At 31.5% G+C, this 27,892-nt stretch overlaps 1 protein-coding gene across 8 annotated transcripts; it reads left to right on the top strand.

The window, feature by feature from the left end:
- The first annotated feature begins 546 nt into the window (after window positions 1-546).
- Window positions 547-25,983, top strand: LOC111001616 (phosphatidylinositol-binding clathrin assembly protein LAP). 8 transcript variants are annotated; one of them, XM_022271548.2, is made up of 17 exons: window positions 548-825; window positions 3,011-3,153; window positions 7,061-7,136; window positions 13,301-13,321; window positions 14,857-14,959; window positions 15,325-15,492; window positions 16,252-16,390; window positions 16,710-16,855; window positions 17,142-17,316; window positions 17,920-17,985; window positions 18,699-18,879; window positions 19,625-19,771; window positions 20,497-20,844; window positions 21,344-21,455; window positions 22,482-22,581; window positions 23,172-23,243; window positions 23,975-25,983. In XM_022271548.2, the coding sequence occupies exons 1-17, from the start codon at window positions 675-677 to the stop codon at window positions 24,080-24,082; spliced, it is 2,256 nt and encodes a 751-aa protein (XP_022127240.2). In that variant the 5' UTR covers window positions 548-674; the 3' UTR covers window positions 24,083-25,983. The 8 variants fall into 8 exon arrangements, with proteins under 8 accessions (XP_022127244.2, XP_045484725.1, XP_022127240.2 ...); XM_022271552.2 differs by lacking the exon at window positions 23,172-23,243 and having other exon boundaries at window positions 547-825; XM_022271551.2 differs by lacking the exon at window positions 17,920-17,985.
- The last annotated feature ends 1,909 nt before the right edge of the window (window positions 25,984-27,892 follow it).

Raw genomic sequence — 27,892 nt, forward strand, 5'->3', positions numbered from 1 at the left:
CAATCGCTTTAGTTTCAACTTTAAATATTCTTTTGAAGTCTTTTGTCTTTAACTAGTGACTCTAAATATATAGTATATTATACAATTTATAAAATTCTTCTGAAAAACCATAACCATAGTGAAGTCTAGACTCTGCTCCAGTTATTAATAGTGTCATGGCATAGTCCTATGTATATGCCAATTGCCAAATATACTTGTGAATCCATAATACGACACTTGTTTTACTTCAAGCGAACAATTTTTGTAGGTATTGCTTATAAATAATTTTAAGTTTTATTTTAAGGCGATTTACATTTATTATATATCTGTGCATAAGTTTTTTTTTTACTATGAATACAACAATGAAACAAATGTTGACCATATAAACCGGGTATAATCAAAAACTTACTCAGAGAGTTTTTTTAATAATATGCTGGTATACTATGCAAATATTATTGTCCTGCTTCGTGTAACATATTGTAATATGGCAATAATTTCTACAAGTCTGAAAATTATTTTATCAATCTACGGTCTATCGTCTATGATTTGTCTTCGTCAATCGTCAGCCATTTTGGATTTAGTATAGTGCCAGTTGGGGGGGCGGTGACATATTTTTTCGTCATCGTCCTGTAATAATTTTAGAAATTTTCATGAAAAAGTAGTCGACAGTGATTTTGAGTTTCTATAACTAGTTTATGTCAGGACTTAGCGTGATGATGGCGGGACAGACAATAAACGATAGGCTATTAGCCGCACGCCATAGTATTGCGGGCCAGGGTTTAGCAAAATCCGTATGTAAAGCCACAACTGAAGAAATGATTGCTCCGAAAAAGAAACATTTAGATTGTAAGTACTCTACATCACTTTTGCTTACCAGCAATGTTACTGTAACTATCTACTGGACCACAAAGTATCGACCAAATTTTATGGGTTCTTATTGTCGGTACCAACTTTCATGCCATACTTTAAATATGATACCTTAAATTATTAAATGAGTCTATATATCTTTAATTATCATATTATTACAGTTGTCTAATACATCTAGAAATAATACTGAGGCTTTGGGCCAAGCCAAATCTGATAAGCAGTTACAATTAAATCATTATCTAACAAATACTACATAATTTTGAATCATTCAATGTGCTACATAATCATAATGTGATGATATAACAAAACTGTACATTATTTATCATATTGAATAGTTAGAGGCATCAAATTAATCCAAAGAAATGTAGATGTACAGTAATATATTTATTAGAAACCATACATTTTTTCAATTAATTTTACAAGCATAATTTAATATTAATTATGTTATCAGACAATTTTTTTATCTTTGTAGTTCTGGGTTGAGAAATATGCATTTATATAATTACAGTATTTTTATGCTGATGTTTATTGAAAATGATACACCATCTTATCACAAATATTATTTATTTAATTGAAAATTGCTCCAATTGCAAATATGTATAAATGTATAAGTTTTACACTAATACAACAATAACATACAGTGTTCACAATTAAAATAATGTTTACTTATTCCATCTCACTCCTTTTAATTGATTTGGCACATGATCCTTAGTTCGAGTTGTTAGAACCAGAATGCTAATATTTTGTTTTTGGAAAATTCACCAATAAAATATATCTATATTGTTAGTTATAAGATTTAGGAATTTAAGTTTAATTTTTTAATGTTTGTATGTATGTTAGTTGGTGTGGGTAATATAATGGAATTCTATCGCATTAGTTGTAACTGTTAAGATAGGAAAATTTACTGGAAATAAATAAATATCCATTTATGTGCTCAATATTTTTAAACATACCTTAACAGTCTAATAATGATAAAGCAATAATTAATATCTAGAGTACATGTGAAAAAGATATCTTTCCTATTACTTGTGAATAAATCTTAATTTTTTGTGAGCTTAACAAATATAATTAGCATTATGATACCAAATATAATTTAGAATACATTGTTACTAGCCATGTGTTTATGTATCTGTTTGGGAGTGATTGTAGTGAAACATGATAAATGAGCAGACATTGTCACTTCCTCTCTTATCTTGCAGATATTTGTGTAATTCATAAATATATATAAAAATAATTATCACTACATACTTTTAAATATTGTTTCCTTTGTTATCTTAAAAGAGTGATAAGGGTGTAACCAAATAAGTTTCTTCATAGAGCACTTTTAATACTAGTATACATTAGAATAATTATTACATAAAGTTGCCTAGTGTAATAATTCTAAGTTAATATTAAACAAAAAACCTTTATACATTATATATATATACCTCCATAACTTGAATATGAATCAGGCCATACAATTTAATATATCTGTTTACACATAGAGGACAGCTTTAATTTTCCCAGTTATAGAGAGAAATATGTATCAAAACAGCTTGCAACGGATTCATAATTTTGTAGATGAAATTTTGAGTATTGGAGGTTTTACAGTATTTATGTTTTAATAATTTGTTTCACTGTTTAATTTATTATTTCACTGTTTGATTTATTATTTCACATATGGAGATGCAAGCCTCAATTTCACTTGTATAAAACTACAGAGTTAAGAATATTAATTTAAATTATATCATATTGGCCAAGAGCATTGGGTTATTGATAGTTAAGTTACCTCTATGACCTTTGAGTCTGACCTCCAATACAATTCAATTAATTTTACTGCTCTGATTATTTGCAGAGAAATTTAATAAATGGAACTGGTTTTTAGGTGTTTTGAGGGAACCATTATAAAGTGAGCATTATTTTTTTTATCAATCCAAGGTTCAACACATGTACTTGGCTTGAAAATCAAGATTTGACAACACATTAATAGAGGTCAAAAAATGAACACTCAAATACTTGCTATAACATAAATTGATCAATATGGAGTATTTATTAAAAATATATTAATTTAAAGCAACATTCAACATTTAGAACAATTTTACAACTGCATCCTTCAAGTTGTTTTTTTTTCTTCATATAATTAAGGAGACAATAAGTAAGTAATAATGATATGGTTTTTTTCCAGATCTAGTTCACTGCACAAATGAGCCAAATGTGTCGATACCACAGCTTGCCAACCTCCTAGTTGAGCGGACACAGAACACAAATTGGGTGGTGGTGTATAAGGCCCTTCTCACAGTGCATCATCTTCTAGCATATGGAAATGAAGTGAGTTCTTTTACCTGTAGTAATACCATATTGACAGATAACAAAGGTCTGTAATACAATATTTTATTTTATGTTATCATATAGCTTCTAAAGTGTTTTAAAAATTTGTATACTATGTATGTAAATTGTTTTTAGAAATCCCTTCCTTTTTTCATATTTTCTTTATCTTATTACATTGTTTTATCTATCTTACTTGCTGAATCGTGTTTATGCTTTTTTGTTGCATAAAAAAAATAATGCGTCTTATGATTGAATAGATCTCAAAGAAACCTTAGCAAGTTTAGTTTTTATTTACGATCCCTGGATAATAACGGAATGGATAATTATTCCTATTCAAACAGCAGTTAATCAAATAGCACATACTTTGTATAATTCGTAAGTTTAAAAGATTGGATATTGGACTCAACAAAAATAGCGATTCTTTATTGACACAAGTGGTTCTCTTGTGTGTTACATACTATCATTACTTGTAGGAATGTACGCGACATCTATGGTCATAATAAATTTTTAGCGGGCAGCAGCGTATAGGAAATCTTGAGCGATGATTGTAAATTCATTATAATTATATAATTTGTTTAATAGTATTTAAAAATATACAAATTTCAGTCCGATTTAAGCGTCTTAATTTGTTTGAACGAAGTATGAAATTTGTGACAATGGTTGGATTCTATTGTGACGTGCAAAACGTATATTAAAAGTTGTTACTCAGTAGAATAACGTGTAGTTATGTAGGAATGTGCTCGATTGAATATTAAAATTAATTGCCATAGCGCGTAGCTCTTGAATATATGATAAGATTTTTTATTTTCTGAAATTAACTTACTATGTACTGTATTGTTTGAATTTCTAAAATCAAAAAACTATATATAAAATATAATGGTATAAAGCATAATGTATCCATCGTGGTTTTTATATTTAAATAATTATCATTAAATGTTAAGAATAAATTTTAAATTTTCTATGATCGCGAAACATATTTTTGTGTAGCGTTAGATGGTAGCTTAATAATTTAAATATATCGCTTCTCTAGCCATTAATTTATTTAATAATCTGTCAAAATATTATTACATGGAAAGGTAAGACAATAAAATAGAAATTAGCTAAGAATAACCCATATCTGTTGATCTTTTTATGACGATAACGTTATTTATCTCATATCCCGTTGGCTTCCTGTGGGAATTAAGAATCTCAACATTAATTTATTTCACTTCGTTCCTCTTATAAAAAGATGACATAGTAAATCATTAACTGCTACAAAGCCTTTGGGTAATTCCATTCCAGTTACGTTTCAACTGTTGTTCCATACCGAAAATTGCTGAGTCCTACTACAGTCCAAATCCAGTAGTTGCGTAGTCCATACAATAAAGCAGTGTAACGTATTCAACACCAGGCCTCGTAGGACTTGATGAATAATAGATTTTGCAAGGTCTGGATCAGCTTTCCGAGAGGTTCGTTTTGGAGGGAATGCTCAAAGAAGAAAAATGTACATTATACTCGAATTTGTGTATAGCTCTAGCACTACTGGATTATGTAACTTAAAGTTTTCAACATAGCCGAATGAAGTATTAGTATATGACTTTACTTATAAAAGTATTAGAGGCGTTATATTAAAAAAACATTACTTCTGAGTTATGTCAACAATATAAACGCGTTTTATAAAGAAGTTTAGTTTGTGCTTTATTCTTGTTGGACTTATTTTACGAGAGAGTGATATGGACGAAACCTTTAAATAGCAAAACGTTTTAAATAATAAAGATGTTTTAACACTAACACTGTAGAATTTCTATTGAAAAACATAAGTCTTGGTAATTCAAGTAAGAAAATTTAAGCGGTCCAATAAACACGAAATGAAGCTGGAGATGAATGAGTCGTTTTGATTGAAGCCTTAATGGCGGTATTGAATAAAATATGTCACGTAGAAATGATGAACCAGACGGCCTACTTCAGTGTTGATAGAGAAATTATATTGCTTTGGCTGGTGGAAAGAATAGCCAGTATCAAAAACTATTGAGTTTTACTATAGATATCTCTAATTAGTATTTATAGTATTCACTTCAACAAATCTTACTCTTCAATCTTCATCAGGCTGTGACATTATACCTGGTCCAACCATACGTTCTGTAACAAATTTAAATGAAGTTATGTAATGTAAGTCTCAACAAAAAATAAAAATTAATATAAGTAATTTTCAAACTATTGCAATTTTCATAGCAGAAACAATTAGTGTAGTGATAATTAGTCAAGGACGCTGATTCTGTATTGGATTTGATTAACTGGCGTCGGATTTTTGTAAATATCAGAAATGGCCTTGAAAATTTTAATGATTCCAGATCCATTAGGAAACAATATTTACTATAATCCACTAAGCAATAACTTGTTTCTCATCACGATATATCAAAAGACTAAATTAAGCTCTATCGATGCGCTTGTAGATGCTTCTGTTAGTGGCCTTTTGTGGGATTTTTATTTATTTGTCTCAACGTATCTATGATAAATACCTGATTGACTCAATGAGATAATATCTAGTTATATACATATATTTAGAATGTTAATTAAATATTTTTTTAATTATGTTCTTGAACTTGCTTGTGTTATATAAAATGAATAATTTATTGTCGAAGTAAATCCCATAAATGGATGAGATTCAGAAGAGGCCAAGTCTGACTCCACAAACTCACATTTGATTTTGACATACGGGAGACAGTACTAGTTTGCTATTTTAATGATAAGAGATTCGAGTCTTTATGATTAAATGTTTACCCATTGTAAATATCGTCTTATCCCTTTCTGGCGACCTGGTATTTGAAAAGAAATTCTGAAATTTTTTATCATGAGTATCTGACTTTTATGCCCAATATCAATACTTTTATGATCAATATTTTCTTATCCTAAACCCCTGTACCTGAACTCCATCATCCTTTTCTACTTAATATCATAAAGCTACCTATTTAAGTATATTACGTCCCCAACAATAAGTTGCACAGGACATTTGTGGTATAGCGATTATAGCATTTAATTTTCATTTAGAACTTATTTTCCCTATGGTTATGAATTATATAAAGGCAATTTAAATGAGCGACAGAGTTTTTTTTGCCAGTTCTTTTCGTCCGCCCTTGAGAACTGGCAGTAAGTGTAAATTTGTAAACATTTTTTTTACTGATATTCATTAGTGTACATAGCATTACCTGATTAATGGTTTATTTCTAATATATGAAATTCTTATCAAAGAACCAGAAATCAAAACTTAAGTTGACACTTAAGTTTTGACCTTCATCTAATAAAACTTCGAAAAATGTTAATACCGTAATGAACTACGTTAATATTGAATTTATATATATATATATATATATATATATATATATATATATATATATTAAATTTACTTTTGATAGTACTTTCAACTTAATTTCGATATGATTTGCAATACTAATTACAAGTCTAGAAGCTTACGATTTTGTTAGCTAACGTTTTTATATGAACTTTTCGTATCAATATGACCTCGATTAATCATTACATAATCTGACTTCATCATCTTTTAGATGTCTAAAAAGTTGTTGTTTTCCTTAAACTTAAAAGCATTTAATTACACCGTTTTTTTTTTAGTTTATTCCTTATATTAATATTGTGCACATATTAATGATAAAATATTATTAACATTTAAGTATAGCAGTCAAGTATTGTTATTAAGCCATTAAGCTATTGCATAAATGTAATATACATAACAATAAATTATTAATTAATAAACGAACAAAATTCTACAAATGGCCGGGCCGAAATTCGCAATTATGAAATGTTTTTTCATGAGTTAGTAGACACGCTTTGCAGCCTAGCTTGATGACAGACCAAGAGGTTATTCTGTGCCCGTAAAAAAAGATTAGAAATTAAAACATTTTCTTTTCTCTTTCAGAGGTTCACACAGTATTTGGCGTCGAGTAATTCGACGTTCCAACTGAGTAATTTTCTTGATAAAAGTGGCGTACAAGGTATGTAATATGTTTTTCTTTATAAACTTCATTGCAAATAAAATGTCTATGGTATTAACAATATATAAAAAAAATAAACTGATTAAGGACTTAATCGTGGGTACATAAGGGCCAACTCAAATTTACCAATAAAGTCTCGTAAATAGTTTCATATTTGTATTTCGTAACAGACAAAATATAAATGCGGAATATTAAAACGATGTTAAATTTTAAAATGAACCTAAACAGGCTACTTCGAACATACGTCAATAAATAGTGTGAAAACAGCCAACTACGCAAAAAATAATATTTATAAAAACTATTCTCAAGCCACACCAAACCATAGACAGATTTCTTAAAACATGGGCCAAAAATAGCATAGATAATATTAGCATAAGCAAAATTATCAATGTATCTATTTTGTCGCAAACACGATTTACGCTTGATGACGTAACATAATCGTATAATGGTTGCCAAGTTTTGGCATTACCCAACGCCTTGGATCGGTGTCATTGCCTTATTGAACCAGGCGACCCCGATTGCAGGCTTTTTCACTGTCTCCCTTGAATTGCCTATGAAAGATAAGGGTGACTAATGTTAGTTTTCTGGCAACTTCTAAAAATATTATGCATATCTAATTAAATAGATATACTAGATATGTGTTTAATTAATAAGTATCAGTTTGTGATAGGAGACATAAATGTCAAATATCTCTGCCCTACACATAGGTAAACAATACATTGATTCCAGAAATAACTTGAGAATGCTTTGCGACAAATTATTACTGAGAATTGTTTTAAAGCAAAACCAAACCTTGTGCATTGATATCACGAAGCTTTCTTGATATTGCCTTTTTCGTGGTTAGACGGTTTCTGTGTGTCTGTAAGTAACTAATAAACTAAACTAATAAGTTAATATCTCCTTCCTTCTTTTCAACTAAAACCTTTATGGATTATAAATGTAAAACTAGGTTTAACAGGTTTTATGGTTTATAACATTTTTTTTTAAATATAACACTTTATATAATGATTTATACATGTTACTGGTTATCTATTGTTATAAATACATGTTCAATTGTAAGCCTATTTCGGGTTTTAAAGTCGCTTAATATATATAAAAAACCTCACGATCTCAAAATCAATTCTTAAAGTTTATCCTTGAATACTACACAATACCTTGACTTCCCATAGTAATAATCAAATCGGAGGTTTGCAAATCTACCTTTCGGAACTTACGCTTCATGTTTAGGTGTCAGAAGGGCCTTGAGAATTTCTTAACAGTGTACGTTTATTTTGGGACGGCCGCGGCGTCTGTGGTCCGCGATCGATAGCATAAGTCTAAGAGGAAGGTGGAACTTTCCAGACGTATTGCCCGACGGTCCAGTTTAATTGTCAAATTAGGTCGATTTAAAGGACCTTTGTAATTCAGGGTTCACAGTTCTTAGTGGCAGTTTTTATTGTCCTGATTTATTAATTTAAAGTAGTAACATAAATACAAAATTATTTACTTAATTTCTGTTTGGACGGCTTTTAAACAACTATCTTAAATTATAATTGAAATGAAATAATAATTAAGCTTAAAGCATAACACACAATTTTACAAAGTTTAAGAAATTTTATCTTAATACAGTACCAAACATTACAGAAATTATCAGTGTTTATGCAACACAATGTTGTGAGCCAGTGCACTCATAATTACCTAGTCAGGAGCAAGGGTTACGAGATTGAAGTTCGTCGACACACGATGACCTTACTCACGGGTGAAATAGTATTGATCCTTTGTGAGCCTTCAAACCTTGTAACCGTTGTTCATTGCAAGGCTGTTTGCTAATAAACTAAGTGGTTTTGATACTTGATAACGAGTTATTGATATGTTAGTAAGATTATGTAAATATAACAAAATTTAATTTAATAAATTCACGTAAAAATGCATACGGAGTATATGTACTATACTTATACGACATAATTTAGTAACGATGTTAAAACTTTAACCATTTTTATCATTCTTAATAACTACTTTATTTGAACTCACCTATAATATTTTATTAAAAACAGCTAAAAAAAGAGAAAAAAGATTACTACTCAGATACCCGATCGTAGCTTAGGAAACAACCTCGGGTACTTCCTAAACTGCATATTCCTAGCCTTCATAGCAATCCGAGGCAAAATAACGGAATGTCAGTCTAAAAATTCGTGGTGTTACCAAATACAAGTCGAGAAATACTTGACAACACTTTGACCCGAATGCAGCATTGTCACTGACATTGAAACAAATAGCGATGCGGTGTTAAGCCATACAACTTAATGCTATGCGTGACCCTTTTTCAGTATAGGCAATCCTATCGCTACCGCTATTGTGAGATTCATACAAGAGACTAAGTCAAAAATGTATTAAACTTCACATACAGAGGTCATCAGCCTCGTTTCTGAATCTTACCTCTAGTTATAGTGACTGTAACGAAGTTCCTATATTCGATTCTCAGCTAATTTTAGGCAGAAGGCACATCTAATTAAACATGAAAGACGTAAAAATATGTTGTGGGCGTTTCAGTACTTCGCCTCGATGAAAATACAGATAAGTGATAACACGCTATCTAACTTCTATGTAACTGTACTTAACAAGCTTTTTGCCGATAAATTTTCAAAGAATTACTTAATAATTCGTACGTGTACCTTATCATTTGGAAATTGTACATTTAAGAGTTTTTCACCGACTTTTTTTACATTTATTAGACACAATTTTTCGATAAAGTAGAGTGCACTGGCCCCCGCACTAGGATTCCCTTCACTAGGATTTAACAGATGTAATACCATTGAGATATTGGAAAATATCATATCTTAAAACGAGTAATTAAAATCATAACATGATTTACTAATAAAATATATATAACATTAAAAAGTGTCTAGTATTGAACACTACTTACAGTCAGAGACTACGAACTGCAATGCGAATCACCTATAAAAATACAATTATTTAAAGATACAATATTTTCAATTGTAAATAAAATTAGGCGAAGTTAACAATAGTACTAGTCCTTGGTTATACATATAATTTTTCGCAATTATATTTTAATAGAAATTAAAGGTGGATATTGAATGCAAACACCATGGAACACCAAATGATTTAAAGATAAAAGTAGCATGACGGTTCCATTGTCACGTTTTGAATAGGTTAGTATCGCCTATAGCACATGTAATGTACTTGTACAAAATAATATCATCAAAGAATCTTTTAGAGGCACATGTGATACGTATTCATTTAAATTCATTGCGTTGGCGTAGGTCAAGGGTCACAGTATACTGAGAGGCTGAGTTTTCAGAGATTGTTTTTCAAAATTTAATTGAAAATAAATGAAATTGTCGTGGTAGGAAATAGTATATTTCATTACAAGTGCGGAAAGCCTGTCATTGCAACGAGTTCCGACGAATGTCACCCGAGCCGAGGCGCAGCCGAAGGTGAGGGTTGACAGTCGGAACAAGTTGCAATGACGGTTCCGCACGTGTAATGAACGACTATTTTTAATACAGTTGCAAAAAAATTAAGCAATTTTATTAAACTATTTGGTTTTTTTCTCTTCTCTCTACGGAATAAATTCGTTGCACGTAGATATGTAGCGACTTACATATATGTTTCCGGTAAATTGTTCTCTGAAGCATTTTGTGCAATTATACTGCGTTCGGGTGGTATTCATTCAAATAAAATATCGTCGAAATACTCATTTTGTGCAACAAATAACTCAACTCGAAAGAACATTTTTGGAAAATAGCGCCAACCGCAAAGAATGTGAGCAAAGCTTGATTTTTCTTTTCTTCACCCATTCTGGGGAGGCAAAGGGAACTTGGCCCATACAGCCAATTCTTCAGTAGACTATTTTTATTGAAAGAAAACCAAATCTAACTCATTGAGTCCAATCATTAAATCTGATATTGAAACAAATAGTAGCTTCTTTTTAAAATATTTGCATGAATCATAAAAACATCTGTGATTTTTTTTAGTAAAAACTTCATGGTTAGTTTTTTCTTTTTAATATTTTTTTTCTTGATATGAAATAAATAAACCTAACCTAACTTATTGAATACAATTATTAGTAAACTTTTTAACAATACGTATTTTAATATATGCAATATTATAAAATTCTTTTTAATATTTTTTTAATTGATATGAAATGAAAAGAAACCTAACCGAACTTATTGAATCCAATTATTATATAATATTTAGAAATCATATATTATCATTAAAACTTCTATGAATCTTTTAAATAAAACCTTCGTGGTTGGTTTTTTCTTTTTAATACACATTGTTTTGACAGTTGGCAAAGAAAACGCACGAGTGCGGGAATGGCAAAGAAAAAGCACGAGTGTGTAATAGCCCTCTTTCCGAACGCTATACCTCCCTGCAATATGCCACTTTTTGAGCAACTGTATTAAAAAGATCATTTTCATGTCAGTATTACAGTTTTAGTACCTTTTAATACATATATTTGTCCGTATTTTAAATTGAAAATAAATTTGATACCTTTTTACAAGTGTTATTTGTAACTAGTTTCATATTTATAATTCAGATAATATTATAAGACATTATTCATGTTTTGAGATACTTCAATGCACTCTGCGTCATTTAGAGGACATGCTGTTGATTTGCATATATTGATAGTGTGCAGCTGATTAGCCTCTTGTTCTTCACGTGACAAAACATGTTGATTTTATCAAAGCGAAGCGTCTGCTCTCCTTTACCGACCTGTCCCTTGACTCCTAATTTAACTTTGTTAAATTAAAATGACAATATTGTTTATCTCAAAGTTTATGTTTTGTATGCAAAGATTCGAGAACAGGGAGTGGAATCGTGAGTTAACATGAATAGTATGTAGGTATGTTATACAGATACAATTTCTTTACTTTTGTGTCTTTTTAATTGAATTCCTAATGCGCAAATTAAGAGAGGTGAGAATGTATAATGGAATCGTGATTTTATTTTTTTGTTGGTTTGTATTTGCTGCTCACAAACGAAACGTGCTATTCCTTCGTCTCTCATATTTTATTTTAACCCTTAATATCCATATAGAGAAAGTATATTAGCTAGTTTTCTTTCACGGCGGACGATGTGACATCGTCTACCCTCTGTTGCAAGCGGTAATAATGAACTGTTTCCCAAAAAAAACTTAAATTGATTTTTACGAGTGTGTTTATTAATTTTATACAATTACTAGTGCTACGCTCCCACATTACCTTGATATAGACATTTTATTTGCAATTTAATGTTTAATGACTCGATAATGATTCATTGATCCAACGGATTTATTAACATTGTATGTCGCTTATCGTGTATGGAAACCAGTGGGGTATATGGAAATAACATATTGAATGTTTATTAGTAATTTCAGATGCAATCTGAAATATGCATACAATTTATTCATATTTATAATTTATTCAGGTCAAATCTGATCGCTACATGAATTCCCTTAGGTATATTAATCAAAAACGAAAATTAACACTTTATTTTATGCCTCATTATCAATATTATAACAATTCATCCATCGTAGTTTAAACATATTATATTAAAAATTATTTCTGAGTTTATAATATAAAGTAAATTTTATAAACACGACAAGAATTATCTTTATAAATACTTAATTTGTTTTTTGCCTTCGGATATTTATAGCGTCTATGACGCGACTTGGTTCTATGCTCTCTGTTCCAATGGTTTCTGGGTTTTGTTTTAAGTTAAGTATACACTGTTTGATATAAGTGACACGAACGCAAATCAAGATATTGAGATTTTATTAATAGTATTATATAACTGTATATAACACTCTTTATTATGTCAGCATTTTTACCTTATGATAAGACTGATAATTGACTGGTTTCCGTAGCACGTCTTATTAGGTTTAAATGGTTGGTAGATTCGTAATATTCTTTTAGACAATTTAGTGATGTTAACAAACCGGTAATCCTAAAGCTATGACAAACGTTTTTAGCGAGATAAGGGTTTAGAATATAAATTACATGACATTTTGAAAATGGAATTGATTATTTTATTAACGATTTTAGCTGCTTCGTAAATTGAATTCGTATATTGCTGAGTAAAAATGTCCAAAAACCCACCTCTTTGTAACAAGCAAGTTTATTACGAATCTGTTTTAAGTCTTTACTGTATCTAACTTGATTTTTACCTTTGCTTTTGGGAAGGCGCCGCCGGTGCGAGGATTGGTGAGTAATTGAGAATTAGCTGCTTCTGTGGTGTTCTTGTCTAGGTTCTATGCCCAATAGTATTTGCTACGAGACGTATATTGTTCCAAGAATTCACCACAACTGACTTAACAATTCAACGCTTCGTAGCTCTTACGAATGGTATTCTGCATAGAGCTTAGGCGCTAGCAGGGGACCCGCTTTTGGTTTTTGAGGCTCTGTGTACCTAAAGGAACGTTCAGATGTGTCATGCACTTGTTTTTTCTGTTTTTACCACACAGCACTTGCAAGATTTGTGTTGCTATTTATAATCATCGATTAATTCGCTTCTATGTAAATTTAATTTGAATTCAGAGTATGTTGTCTCTTTGGAAGCTTTGATGTTTTTGTCCACTAAATTCTTGTCTTCCAGCTTAAAGTTTTCAGTATTTTTGATATGCATGTGAACGGCTGCCATTATTATAAAAAAAAACATTGTTTTCATTCATTGTTGTAGCTGTATGACGTTCCGTGCGAATCTCCACAACCTTGACCCAAACAGTAACTTTACAATGGTTCGTGTTATGACTGTATTGCATAATGCTCATGACTAGAAATCATTTTCGTGTTATTTAAATTAGACCTGCGAGACTGACACAGACGATCTGACTTAAGTCAATTGTCTGCAGTAGATTCCCTTATGAGTAAGGGAGCGTTCAAACCACAGACAAATTTATTTCTACTGAAGCATCTAATCTCATGTTAAAAGAAGATCAAAATAAAATCTTTGTTCTGGTCAGCCATGTGTAGTCATCCGTTTGGGCTACGTAGAATTCAATAGGTAGGCAGACTAAAAATATTGATGATTGTTCTTTATATGGCTGTTTATTCGACAGATTAACTAGCGTATTAGTCGTGAATACCCTATTGATGCATTTGTGTTTAACTTTCAAAAAACTAATTACAAGTGACAGATAATAACCGAAGCTAGTTAAAGTTAATTGTTTTTGTAGGATTCTATGTGTTAGCTGTTTCTTTTCTTGGATATTCTCTAACAAGAAAGAATGACATCGATGAATTGGGTCAGATGCAATTTGAATTTCATACGTTTGTTTTAATATATTAGTTGTATAACAATATATTAGTTATATAACAATTAAATATTCATTCGTAAAAGAAATTGTCTTTTCATAATCCAGATAATGTGTATTCTTTTTGATTACGTAGACTCGTACGCTACTATGTTAGTAATGCACGCGATGCACCTTGCACATTTTGCTTAAAATATTAGATGCTTTGTTAAATGTAAGTAGATTAGTATTAGGTTTAAGTCTTACAATTTAGCGGCTCATTTACTAAGTAAACAATCTCCTCATAGTAAACAGCCCTTTATAGCGTTTTGTGGTTGTAGACACCCCTTCATTACAGTACTATCATAACTTATAGTATAATACCATATTTATTGTTGCCCTAGAGTTGCATTTTGCTAAAACTTACTATGAAAAATGCAATAGCAAAATGTATACGGCGAATGGTATTGTTAGTCGAACTATAATTTAATTTGTTTTGAATGACAGGCTATGATATGTCACCGTTTATCCGTCGGTACGCGAGGTACCTCAACGAGAAGGCGCTGTCGTACAGGACTGTCGCGTTCGACTTCTGCAAGGTTAAGAGAGGGTAAGTCAGTGACACAAAAATAGATTCCTATGTGTGGGTACTAATCTTCCCTTATGAAGATAGTTTACAGTAGTAATGCCATAAAGTACTGAATAGAGATAGAGCTCTAGGTCACATATTTCATCAATATAACTGTGTACTGGATCAAAGTGGTTAGGCAACTTATATGTAATACATATTAATTGAAATCCTTAATCTAGTACTGTCTGTTTTAGGTATAGAATACTAAACTTAACATATAATACTAATCTAAGCTTAACATATTGAATATACCCATTGTGTGATTTAACTAATGACTTGGGAAAGGATATTATAATCTGTTCCAGTAGGCATATGACATTGGAAAATCCACCGTTACATTTCAGGAAAGAAGAAGGCTCCCTTCGTATGATGAATGCTGAGGAGCTGCTCAAAACTCTACCAGTGCTCCAGGCTCAACTCGATGCTCTATTGGAGTTCGACTGCACCGCCAACGACCTCACTAATGGTGTTATTAACATGTGCTTCATGCTGCTCTTCAGGGATCTCATCAGGTATGTAATTTTACTGCTTTTAATTTATAAACGCTTTTATAATCCCTCTATACTTGTTGTCTTTAATCAGTAAACTCTGTAGTAAAGATCTTATATATACCTAGTTGCGATAAATAATTAATTCGTAGCAACATTTTAAGCAACCAACTGAAACAAATAAATACAAGTGTGTTCATTTGTGTGTGTGTGGACTCACATTGCTTTTTGATAGTAGGTCAAATTTTAGAGTCGATATTACTGTTACATATTACCATATATCAATAACATTGCATTTTAAGATACGGGAGACGCACTCGGCGTTTGTCTCAACCACAAACTTACAGATAAATCACAACACAATAACAAGGAAATTGTTACGTTGTTGCTACGCTTAGCCCCTTAAAAACGTAAGGGCGAACGGTAAATCTAAAAAAAAAGATCTATATAACTAATTAAATTACTAAAATAATTAAGACTTAACTAAATATCATTGTTCAATCGGCCCGATATGAGGTGCACGACAAATAACCTACATTATGGACGTATTACTTTTTGAGAATTTGACCGGTCCGATTTGAGGTATCCGATCAAAGTTGCTGACATCTGATGTCCGCTTTCTTTATTTCCTTATTGTGTTGCGTCAAAATAATACAGCGCACTGGTTATGCGGATGTGCAATGGATATGTAACCCATTACCTACTAAAATAAACATCAAATATCTGACTAATCATCTGCCTGTATCACTAGTAACAGTAGTAACGTCAGCTCCTATATTTCAGATTATTCGCGTGCTACAATGATGGTATCATAAATCTGTTGGAGAAGTACTTCGATATGAACAAGAAGAACTGCCGGGACGCTCTCGACCTCTATAAAAAGTTCCTTATCAGGATGGATAGAGTCGGCGAGTTCTTGAAGGTGAGTGACTTCTGCCTTTTTTAAAGATTACTGGCACAATTTTGAGTCAGATTTGTGTATTGAATTCATAAAGAAAAACCAAGAAATCTCATCCAAAGAATAATCTGCCCCAAACAGCAGGATGCAATAACTGGAAACATGTTTATTTATTAATTTCCTATGTATATGCAGTCTAGAAACATTGCAATTTACGAACTACTAAATTAGTCGTACCCATATCAACTAAATTTTTTAAAGTTAATTCTAATGATGTTTAGAATTTGGTTTGGCTTAAAGAGCTTCAGGCCCTGTTAATTTATACAATATTATTTTGTTTCAGGTTGCAGAAAATGTGGGTATAGATAAGGGTGACATTCCCGATTTGACCCGCGCGCCGAGCAGTCTCCTTGACGCGTTGGAAGGACATCTTGCCACATTGGAGGGGAAGCGGGGTTCCGCAGCTAACACTCCCACACAGACGGCCAGGTAATTATTTTATAAGGAAATTGAATAATTCTAACCTGTATGTATATAAATATATATATATAAATATGTATTTTTGGGGAAATTACAGTTGTATCGGTTAAAAAAATATAGCTTTGATATCCTCAAAATATTTATATGAATCTTATTTTAAATGTAATCGCTATGTTTTGAATAATGTTGGTGTCAATTCGTTTAAATATTAATATTTAATTTTTCCCAATAACAACCATGCACAAGGTTACATGTGTTTTGTCATTAAGTCTCTCATCTTATATTAATATTTTAGTGCTCAAAAGAACGTAGCCAATGTAATGGGAGCTTTATCGTCAACGTCATCATCGTTTGGCAACGCGGCTGCTTCAAGCCGTATAGACTCGCAGGCCAACGGTTCACTGTTAATTGACGACTCACTACGTCAACAAGCACTCGCCGAAGAAGAGGCGGCTATGAACCAGTATAAGGTGAGCTTTTAAGGTTTTTAATAACGAAAATCTTGTAAAAACATTCGGAGCTGTTTTAAAGTTATAATCACTTACGATGTTTGTTGTAATCAAATTATTGGCCCAATTTTGTCCAAATTGAATAAAGACATTTTTTGCATAAATATTAAATTTAATTTCGAAAAAAGTTTTTCTCAGTAAAACAGATGGTGTTAACTTTTTAAGAACCTATCCGTCATATTTAACTTTTACGAAGCACATGCTACGGAAACTTAAACGTCTTTTGTTGTTTTTTTTTTTCATTTATAGTCCACTTCGTCGTAGAATGACTTAAGGACTACCTCGAAAAATGTATAGTCCAACAAAAAACACGCATTAGTAGTTCCTCAGATTAGCGGCGTTTATATTATTATACTTTTTTTACTCTTTCCATTGCTTAAAATACTAGTATTTAACTAGTATTCACATGTAAGTTGGTACGGATCGAATCTAATTAAATCTTAAGTTTCTACAAAGTATAACTACGCACTTAAACTTGTATTGGTATACGTTAACACGTACGTACTTCAAATGTTCACTTCTTCTTCAAAGGAATGTAGTATTAGAATTAGCACACTTTCGCAGGTCCACTTATTCCAAGGCGAAGAGGTGACTGGTGAAGAAGATGTAACACAGATTTCTCAACTATTTGTAAGGAATTTGTGGTTTGGGTATTTTTGGGTCTCACAATCATGGGTCTCATTGAGTCTTTGAAATGGTTCTTGGTGCTTTTGTATTAAATGGGAAATTTTGCCAAAAATTATATATGCACATTTTTTTAAATTCTATATGTACGCTTTTGTCTTTACTGGAATTTGTCTATATTGAAATAATCATCTCGGGTTCGAAGCCTAAATAATTTTGTGTAAATATTTTATCGTTTGGACATTTATAAATTCCAAGTTCGTCTTTCACGAGTCGTTATCACATGTTATCACGGGTTTGGTACATTCATTGTGCAATGTTTTAAGCAAAAGATTTGTGCTCTGTATACGTCCCGTATTGCATTTTGTCATAAGATTCCAGGTCTTATCTCGATTCTAAATTCCAACCCTAGATTTGTATGTTTATTAACTCTAAAATAATATTTCTATTTGAATGGTAAGTTAATGATCAGCCATCTTTTGAATAGTGGTTTTTCAAAAAACTACGTAAATTTTATATCCTATAGATATTGCGTTTTAGTCATAAAATAATTTATATATTTTATAACATCGTTGAGCTTAAAGCAATTTATATTTCATCGAAATCAGCCAATTTTTGTGCATTCGTATCTGTTGTGTGTCTTGTTGAAATAATTTTTATGGAAATATATAAAGGGCAGGTCACAGGCTCAAATTTAAAACAACCTTTATCGCTTTCAGAATAAAGTCGCTTCTCCAACGAACTCTGCAAACAACCCGTTCTTATCATCTCAACCACAGCAGTCCCAAAACATTGTTGATTTGTTTGGACCAACCCCCGTCGAAACAAATACAACGAGCAAGGCCTCTGATGATTTATTGTCTCTTGGTAATCCCTTCGCGGACATGTTCGGAGGTGGAGGTAAGAATAATTTAAGTAAAACTTCTACTAATGTCGATAATTTTGTTTTGTAAACACTTTATTCCAAAAGTTTTCAGTAAATTTTCATTAAAGTATAATTGTGATATATATACCATATAGTCTTTTAGGGTTGCATTAAAGAACAGAACAGAAGATCAGGAATTTCTTTCTAGGTCTAAATGCATATAACGTTAACCGTTAAAATGCGTATTATAATGATAGTAGTGCTTTCAAAGGTGAAAGGGCTTTCAGTTGTATATAATAAATATCACTGTATATTAATTCACACTCAGGTGGATGTTTCAAAACGAATCGTAACACAATTTATTTTAAGCAAACACGAGCAAATGTCACAATTTAAGATGTCAAGATTTAAAATTGTAATAAATGTAAATAATAATCATTATCAATTTGATATACTACATTATTAGATTCGTTTCGGAATACAGCCTTTAATAGTAGTTGGCACAAGTAGGTAAATAGGACAAATTGTTAAAAATAGTATAACACCGAGAATCGCATAATTCGTGCGTTTGCAAATGAAATAAATAAGACTAACTACAGTTTGCTTATTTGTATATTTAAAACATAGCACGCGGGTTTTATCCCTTAACAGTCTTATTCCCTCGTCATTTTTCTCAAGACGTGCGAACGTCAAGTGATCATTGATGTGTCACCAATATGGTTTTCTATACTATATCTATATAAAAAATCGCGTGCACTCAGTCGACCTAAAACCTTCTAGCGGCCCAACCGCAACAGCAACCGCTCTGGCAACAAAGCAACGGTTTCACGGCAAGCTTCCCTGCCGCAAATGCGAACGCAACGAGCGCGAACACGTTCGTCTCTGAGGCTAGCTTCACTAACGTTTTCAGTAACACTGACACTACAGGTGAGGCACTATGTTGCCGTGTGTTATTTGTGACTCCAATAGAGACGCGGTGATGTTTTGTTTTATATACGTAGCACGAATTTTTTTTAAATAATATTTTGCACGTACAGTCAGTTTGTATGAACACCAAATAAGGCATGCGGGACATTTTACACCTTAATCTGCAGATTACTATAAAGACGTATTTACTATACGTATAACTATAATATATTCTATGGTCTTAATAATTTATGAAATGCTAACTTCTGTGCGGCGAGGACTTTTTTTTCTGTTGTTGATAATTTTTTTCTGTTGATTTTTGTGTTTTAAAAAGTTTTTTTTTATGACATGCCAAGTTTTTCAATTTACATTTCTGTTTGTACTCAAAACGCCCTAACGTATAGTATTTGTATTAACTATACTATACAATATCTGTTGGAGTCACACCACTCTTTTCCAAGCCCCTTTTAAATGCTTATTACTACGTATAACACATGGTAACTCTATTTCACTTTGGTGATGGTTGTAATATAAATCTGTAAATTGACATTAAAATTATCAAATCTCATCAATATTTAATTATTTTGTGAAGAATAATAATTTTTATGTTTATTATATTGTTTTAAAGGTAATTAAAACATACTAGTGCTGTTAGAATGATTGTGGAATACACTTTGCGTTATTTTAAATCAGACTTTTAATATTAGTAGATAATAGTACAATTGAATCGGATATTTTTGTGCAAGCTGCCGCAAACCCATTCATGGGTATGGGAGACCCACAGCCGGTATCTGCTTCCCCTGCCCGACCCCCGCCCCCTAACATCCAACCAAAGTCCGCTTTCGACGACCTTGAAGACGTCATGCGTATGTCATTGGGTGGTTCCCCGGCGAAACAGCAGCAGCCAGCCCCAATGGCCGCTCAACCGTTTGGCGATATGGCGATGCCAATGCAACCAATGGGTCAACCTGTCGGGCAACCTATGGGTCAACCTATCGGGCAACCAATGGGTCAACCCGTCGGGCAACCAATGGGTCAACAGATGATGTTCGGGTCGCCAGCGCGTCAGCCAATGATGCCTATGGCAGCTATGGGTTCGATGCTTAGAACGTTTGAATAGCGGATTATAATCCGATTCCGCTTGTGTTTCACCTAGCTTTAGCTGGCACAGTTGTAAATATTTTGTACATTTATTTTTATTTAACATTTTTTTGTATTTCATGTGATTTTTAATAGGCTTCCAGCGTGTTGTTTATTTAGTCACAAATTGTGATAATCTAGATAATGTGAGCATGGCTGTTTGTTTTAATTATTTCATTATGTATTACCATTTTTCTTCCCGTGCTATGTTAAGTTGCGTAGATATTGAATAAAACTGTGAGCCGAAAACTACTTCTAGCTTCTAGGTAACATAAAATGCCACTAAGATTAAATTGTAAATTAAATTTACACAAAGAAATTCCGCTAACGGGTAACAAATTGGAACATAAAATAGTGAATAGGAAGAATTTAAAATAGTGAGATTTAAAAGATGGTTTTCGGCTTACAAAATACAAAAATCAGTTACTTAAAACCATTTTTTATAATACTTAGGACAACAACAACAGCCAACTCAACCTAACAAAGTGTTAACTGGCGACTTGGATTCATCGCTCGCGCAGCTTGCTAATAACCTGTCTATTAACAAAACTGCCACTGCCCCGAAGTGAGTATATTTTCAGCTCAATCTACTATAATCCAGAATTTAAGGTGAAGAAAAACTTAATTATTAACTGAAATTAAATTTTTTTTCGTAAGATTTTTGTAAATTATTATTATTCAGAAGTTTAAGAATGTGTTTTAAATCGCCTTATGTTGTTCACGATTTTTCTTTGAGTTATTTTTACACTATGATGTTGTAAAGTGCAGTGAAAGTGAATCATGTAGTTTTTATAATCACATCATTTTCTCACACGCAAGATGCCTATGCATTGATTTCAAAGAACAGATTGATACTATTTTGTTACGTTAAAGCGAAATGGCACGTTACGTTCTCACATTTAGAAATAAACTTTTAGAAAAATGTAACAAAAAATCTTTCATGTATGATAATCAAACTAAATTTTCTAAAATTCAGCATAATAAAAGGAAGGCCAATTTTCAGACGAATAAAAAAATCTCAAAATATTTCGTAGTAGTCTAACAGCTTATACTTATACATATTATAAGACAATACAGAAAGCGAAAACAGATTACATAGACAAACAGTATACATATATATATATATAAAACAGAAAACAAGCAAGTTTAAAATGTTTTTTGCGAGGCCTATCAGTAAATCAATGTATGGGCATCTTGCATCTTAGTGAAAGCATCAACATATCACAATAGTTTTATATGGTTTGTACTTTTTGATAATAGATGTTTTGAAGCCAGTTTTTAATAAATATCATTTCGTACTGTCAACGTTGCTAAAAAAAAGATTTACGAATATAGTCTGACAAAGTAAATCGTTTAAGGGCTGTCAGATTTAAGTATCACGCTCATGGGCGATGATGGTAAAAAAATCGAAACTCGACCTTGTATTTGGCAGTTTCGATATGATAGTTATTGAACAAATATGCAAATTTTAGAATTAGCTAGTCGAACACTATGTAAATGCTTTCACCAGTTTTAAATACCTTTTTTGGCATTTATAAAATTTTGCGCAAAATTTATAAATGGCAAAGACATTAAGCATGCGTATTGCTAGACCAATGCAGTGGAGTTCGCCGAAGAATGCGACAAAGCCAGGCGGTGGCTGGAGTCCGCAGCCGATGCAGGCGACAACAGGAGCTAACTATAGACCTATGGTAAGATAAGGATCATTTTTAATGTGACTAAACCTAGAACATTCCAGATCTGTTAATAATTATTTACGGTATTAATTTTGTTAATGTGCTGCTGCCCAAAAGTTCTCTTAAACTTCTGGTATCTAAACAATATAGTGTCTATAATGATATTAATCTAGGCTAGCAAAAGTCCTTAAAATGTACCATACATTCTGAATACTCTTTGTCCTTCGATGTTTGCTCAGTACTATCCCTTTTTATTTGCTATTGTTTATTTTTCTCCATTTGTATACAAATCACCAAGATACGACGAATTTTTCTCTACCAAATAATTAAACTGCATATTTCTAACTTGATTATAAGTTACATGAACTATTATTAATCAGATATTATAAAAATATTAGTAAGACCTAATTAAAGTAATAAAATTTGCAATAGATTTCTCACACCAAACTACCTAGTTACAACAGCTATGGGTCGCAACAAATCTTACAGTAGTTCCCACGATGCGCGTTAACTGTCTTTATACATTTGAAAATTGTATCTTGGAGATTCAAAGCTCTTATTATTTCACCCCATAGCATGGCATCCCCTTTTATTTTGCGTTGCAGGGCCCCGGCATGAACATATCGCCAATGCCTCATACGTTACCTCATATGTTCCACCCTCCACATTATGTTATGGTAAGTTTCTTTTTATCCCTTAGGTTTACTCCCAGCTTATACCTTTGTGTAGAAAGTCCCTTTTCTTTGGTCCACCTATGTCAAATATAATTGTCATTTTATGATTTGAAAGTGTGGTTTTGATTGATATATGATATTTATTCGGCATTACCCAGGAGCAGACAGCAAACCAGGTAATAATTTAAAAGTGATTTACAAATAGTTTTAAAGAGTTTCTTCAATTCAAGGACGCGTGAAGCTACCTGAAGAGAAAAAAAGCTATTTGTATTTTGCTTATGTGTGTGTTATGCACGTGTGTGAGCATGGCTAGCTCTCACATCATTCATAAAATTTTCTATGCTGATGATAGTTGTGTTGCATACATTATATTCGCAAATTTCTACCAACATAACTTTATTAAAGTAATACTCCGCTTTTAAATATACAAATGGTTCATTATGACGCCAAAGACCAGTGAAACGGTACCTCCCTTACACTATGTAGTACACTGTGTACTGTAACTTCATGTACCGAGATTCCCTGAATTAAGAAATTTTGATGTTTTATTGTTCAAGCTTTTGAATGTATATAATTTCCCTTATTCATAAAATCTAAATAAGAGAGTCTGATTTTTCATCACTTCGTAAACATAATTTGATAGAGTACTTCTGTAATATGATGAAATTGGACTTTTAGCTTTTATGAATAGGGAGATAGCGTCTTGTACATTATAGTTTTATTAAAAATTCCAGCAACAACAGGGCGTGGTAATGGGCATGAATGCGTCACCAATGATGATGCCGGGTATGACTCCAATGCGCCCGCCCATACCATCACAACCAACAAACAACTTCACTTAAACTGTTAATTTAGTGTTTATATCTAGAGACTTATGCCATTGAGATTGAACCTATTTGTGTTTGCAAAGATATTACCTGGCTAGCTCCTGAAAAGTAATGAATTTTGATCGTAATAGAATCGGATATAATATCGTCACGAGACAATGTGTACTAACTACTAACTTACACAGGGCACAATAATTTTCTACGCGACCAATTAAGGGATAATTTGCCTGTCTAATCTCGATGGCAGATGTCAATGTTTATATGGATCCTTAATATTTACTTAACATAGTCACAGATAATAAAAAACCTCACATGTTATAAGTGATGTGTGTAACGTTATATAGTCCTTGTGTATGGGATTATCGGTTTTCGATGGCACCTAACATTTGTATCTTATGAATGAAATCACGAAATTACCTGAGTACCAGTTGTTTGACCATATCAGTGAAAATGTTGCCATATACATTATTTATTCACGTTACTTTGCCAACGTTAAAGGTGCTGTCAAAAATGTCTGTTACGTAAAGAGACGATATGCGCTTAGGTTCAAAGAGTACTTTATCGGGTAGGAGATTTTTTAGTTTAGAAATAGTTGAGTCATTATCGTTTGTAAATATTAAATTTCACTGTGGCCGCTTCCTGTGAATTTGTTATGTTTTGCGACATTATTATACCCGACTAACAGTATTGGCTTTCATGAATAAATGAGGAAATTTATTATATAATCAATTTCTTATAACTTATAAAAAGGTTTGCATTAATGTTTATTGTTAATATCAATGTCACATTCCATTGTTAATTTTTTAGTTTTTTTTTTTCAATAAAATAATATCAAAACCTAATATTTAACTCGCGTGGTTCTTCGATATAGTCATTATTTCTTTCCAGCATTGAGATTTACAATGCTTTATAGTTTGGTTAATATGAAAATATTTTATAGGTGCTGTTCTATTAACGATTGTAACGTTTTTCTTATTTTTGTTTAAAAAAAGTTACCATCTTTAATTTCAAAAAACTTCAAATTATCATACAAATAATTATGATCGGGCAACTTTAGTTTTGCATAAAAAGCGTGTGATTCAATGCTCTGAATTGTTATTCTCGTTCCGTAGTGGTCCCAATAGATCAAAAGATTTTTATTTGTGATATTGTATTAAAGACTGTAGTAAGTATTAGCAGTTTTTTCGTCCTAATCGCTTAAGCAGAGTATTGTATCGGTGTTGCCGTGTATATTATGCTCGACATTTAAAAAATGCTTTTCAGACTGGCAACACTGGAGTTCATCGCATAGAATATAAATTATCTTGTAGTTGTTTATGATACTGTAGCAAATCTTTAATCAGTGTATTATTCAATATACATAGTTGAATGCACTTATGTGTAAATAAGATATAGGTGTTACATTTAATATTCCATAGGAATAAGCCTATTACATGCCCTTAAACTTTGTGTGCTATCATTTAATAGTACAATTATTTTTATATATTTAATGTACTCGTAAAATTGTTCGTTTGCGGTGTCCATCTCATTAGGACCATTATATTTGTATCATGCCAAATTGATCAGTTCATTTGCTCATACTTTTGTGCAATACAATTTGTCCGTAAACCTTGACGAGGCAAAAAGTCTTCGGTAATCGACAACGTTTTTTCCAGTGAATTAACTTTTTTAATTCTGTGATTATGAACTTTAGTATACCGCTAGGAGACACAAATATATTTTTAGGATCTCTACGATCTAATTTTGAATTTATTTACTCATTGAAATGGTTAGTTGTATATTTTATTTGATTATTATTTTTTGTCTTGTGTTTATTTTTATGTAAATAATCAAACATGCTATTTTATTTGCTAGCTCTGTCGTGCCTTGAGATATTTCGTTTATTTATGAGGAAATAAAAATTATTGAGAAGTGTTTTTTGGTTTTTATTTTTTTTACCTTATTTTTTTGTGTCTTCTTAGGACAAAATTGTGAACCCTCTTCAAATGACAATACTTAAACTCGTATACTTATTCATATCCTATAATACTTGTAAGAAATAACATTTATTTTCTTTAAATATTGCTAAATATTTACTTGTTATTCTTTGATTTATCTTCAGAGACAACTAGATTTAGCGGGTAAAAATTGTCAATATTATAGGCATTCATTCTAAAGACGAAATAACATATTTAACTTACAAATCTCTAGGTATTTCTAAACTACAGTAATTGAAGCAAATAGTACTTTAAGATATTGACGGAGGATGACTAACAGAACAAAACAAAACGATTTCCTAATCTGTCTTGGGAGAGTAAATACATATATTTTTGTTAGAATTGTATGCAATCTCCCTGTAGCAATATTTGATATGTTGAAATAGAGAACAATATAATAACGCTTACAATATTATACGTGTGTTGTTGAATTGTAATTAGCAACGGTTTATTGTGTATACAAATATAATAAAAAAACTACTCAAAGTTGATTGTTGTTTGATTAATGTTATAGAGATAGGAATCTTCCTAAGTATAATCAAAATATAAATTACAAAATATATATCAATCGTAAATTACTTGTATGTTCTAATTTATTATACCTACATCATTTCAATCATACAAATAAATTAAAACCTCATTTAGAACTAGAAACTCCACTTGCATTTCTTGTTATTTATCAAAAGATGAAGAGGAAGGTATTTATTATAATTCGCTCTTCCAGCATTTATATTATTATATATGCTTGATACGATTGGTTTGTGTGGGCAGTTTGTTCATACGTACCTACGGAAAGCACAGAACTAGCATAATCTTTAAAAATTGGAATAAGCTTCTCTGTCACCATTTTGTAAAATTATCTTCATTCATATCGTGCGAATGAATAAAGACAATTTTACAAAAAAAAATCGCTTGTTGCCAGTACAGCAGAGAACAATTTGGCACCAAGTCATTTTCTCCTCAAGCGTTTACAACGATCTACCTAACTCCAAGTCAAATACTTTTAGATAAACCTGCAATATCTCTGATTGTCGAAAAATTTGTAACGGTTTCATTACTGTTGAAATTTCTTTCCAAACTGAATAGAATTCTTTTCTTAACTCCCAATCAACCTAAATCGAAACTATCCAAGTTGAGTTTTTTTCCCTCTCCTTTTTAAACCAGGCGTGGAAAACACGATAAATCGATGTGCCCTCAGCTTTGATTTGTCGTATAGTAGTACTTACTTACTTGAAACCCATACAAAGAAGTCATAGGTAATTAAGTACCGAAGAAGAATATAAATTAATCTAAAAGTATTAAACCACTAAGTTCAACTTATCTATCAACTCTACCACGTGCTTTTTAATCAAATATTAATAACACCAGAAGTTGTAATAAAAATATAATACGTTTATCATAAGATATTATCTTACATATTGTAATCGAAGTGGCTTTTCGACAATTTTGACAGAAATAACAAATTTCAAGAAGATCACAAAATCTCAGCAGCGGTTGAAGCTATAATTGAAATGCTGAAGAAATAACACTTTTAAACACCTCTTTATTCTTCCTTCAGAAAACTAATATACTTCATGTTCATTAATACTAAAGACATACTTAAAAAGTAGACAATATCAAAATCATTTAATCCAATTTCCTTCGTATTGCCCACAACAAATTTTAATTTTCCTATTTGAATTTGGAAAATACGGTTGCATATTTTAATGTAGATATCATGAAAAGTATTGTCGCTTATTAACTTAGTTTTAATAGAACAATAATATTTTAGCCATATATTATAAATTAATCATAATTTATGTTATTTCTAAACGAAACTCTTATCTTTATTTGTTGTTGGCAACAACAA

Source organism: Pieris rapae, chromosome 6 (genome assembly GCF_905147795.1).
Source record: "Pieris rapae chromosome 6, ilPieRapa1.1, whole genome shotgun sequence".
Taxonomy (NCBI): Eukaryota; Metazoa; Arthropoda; class Insecta; order Lepidoptera; family Pieridae; genus Pieris; species Pieris rapae.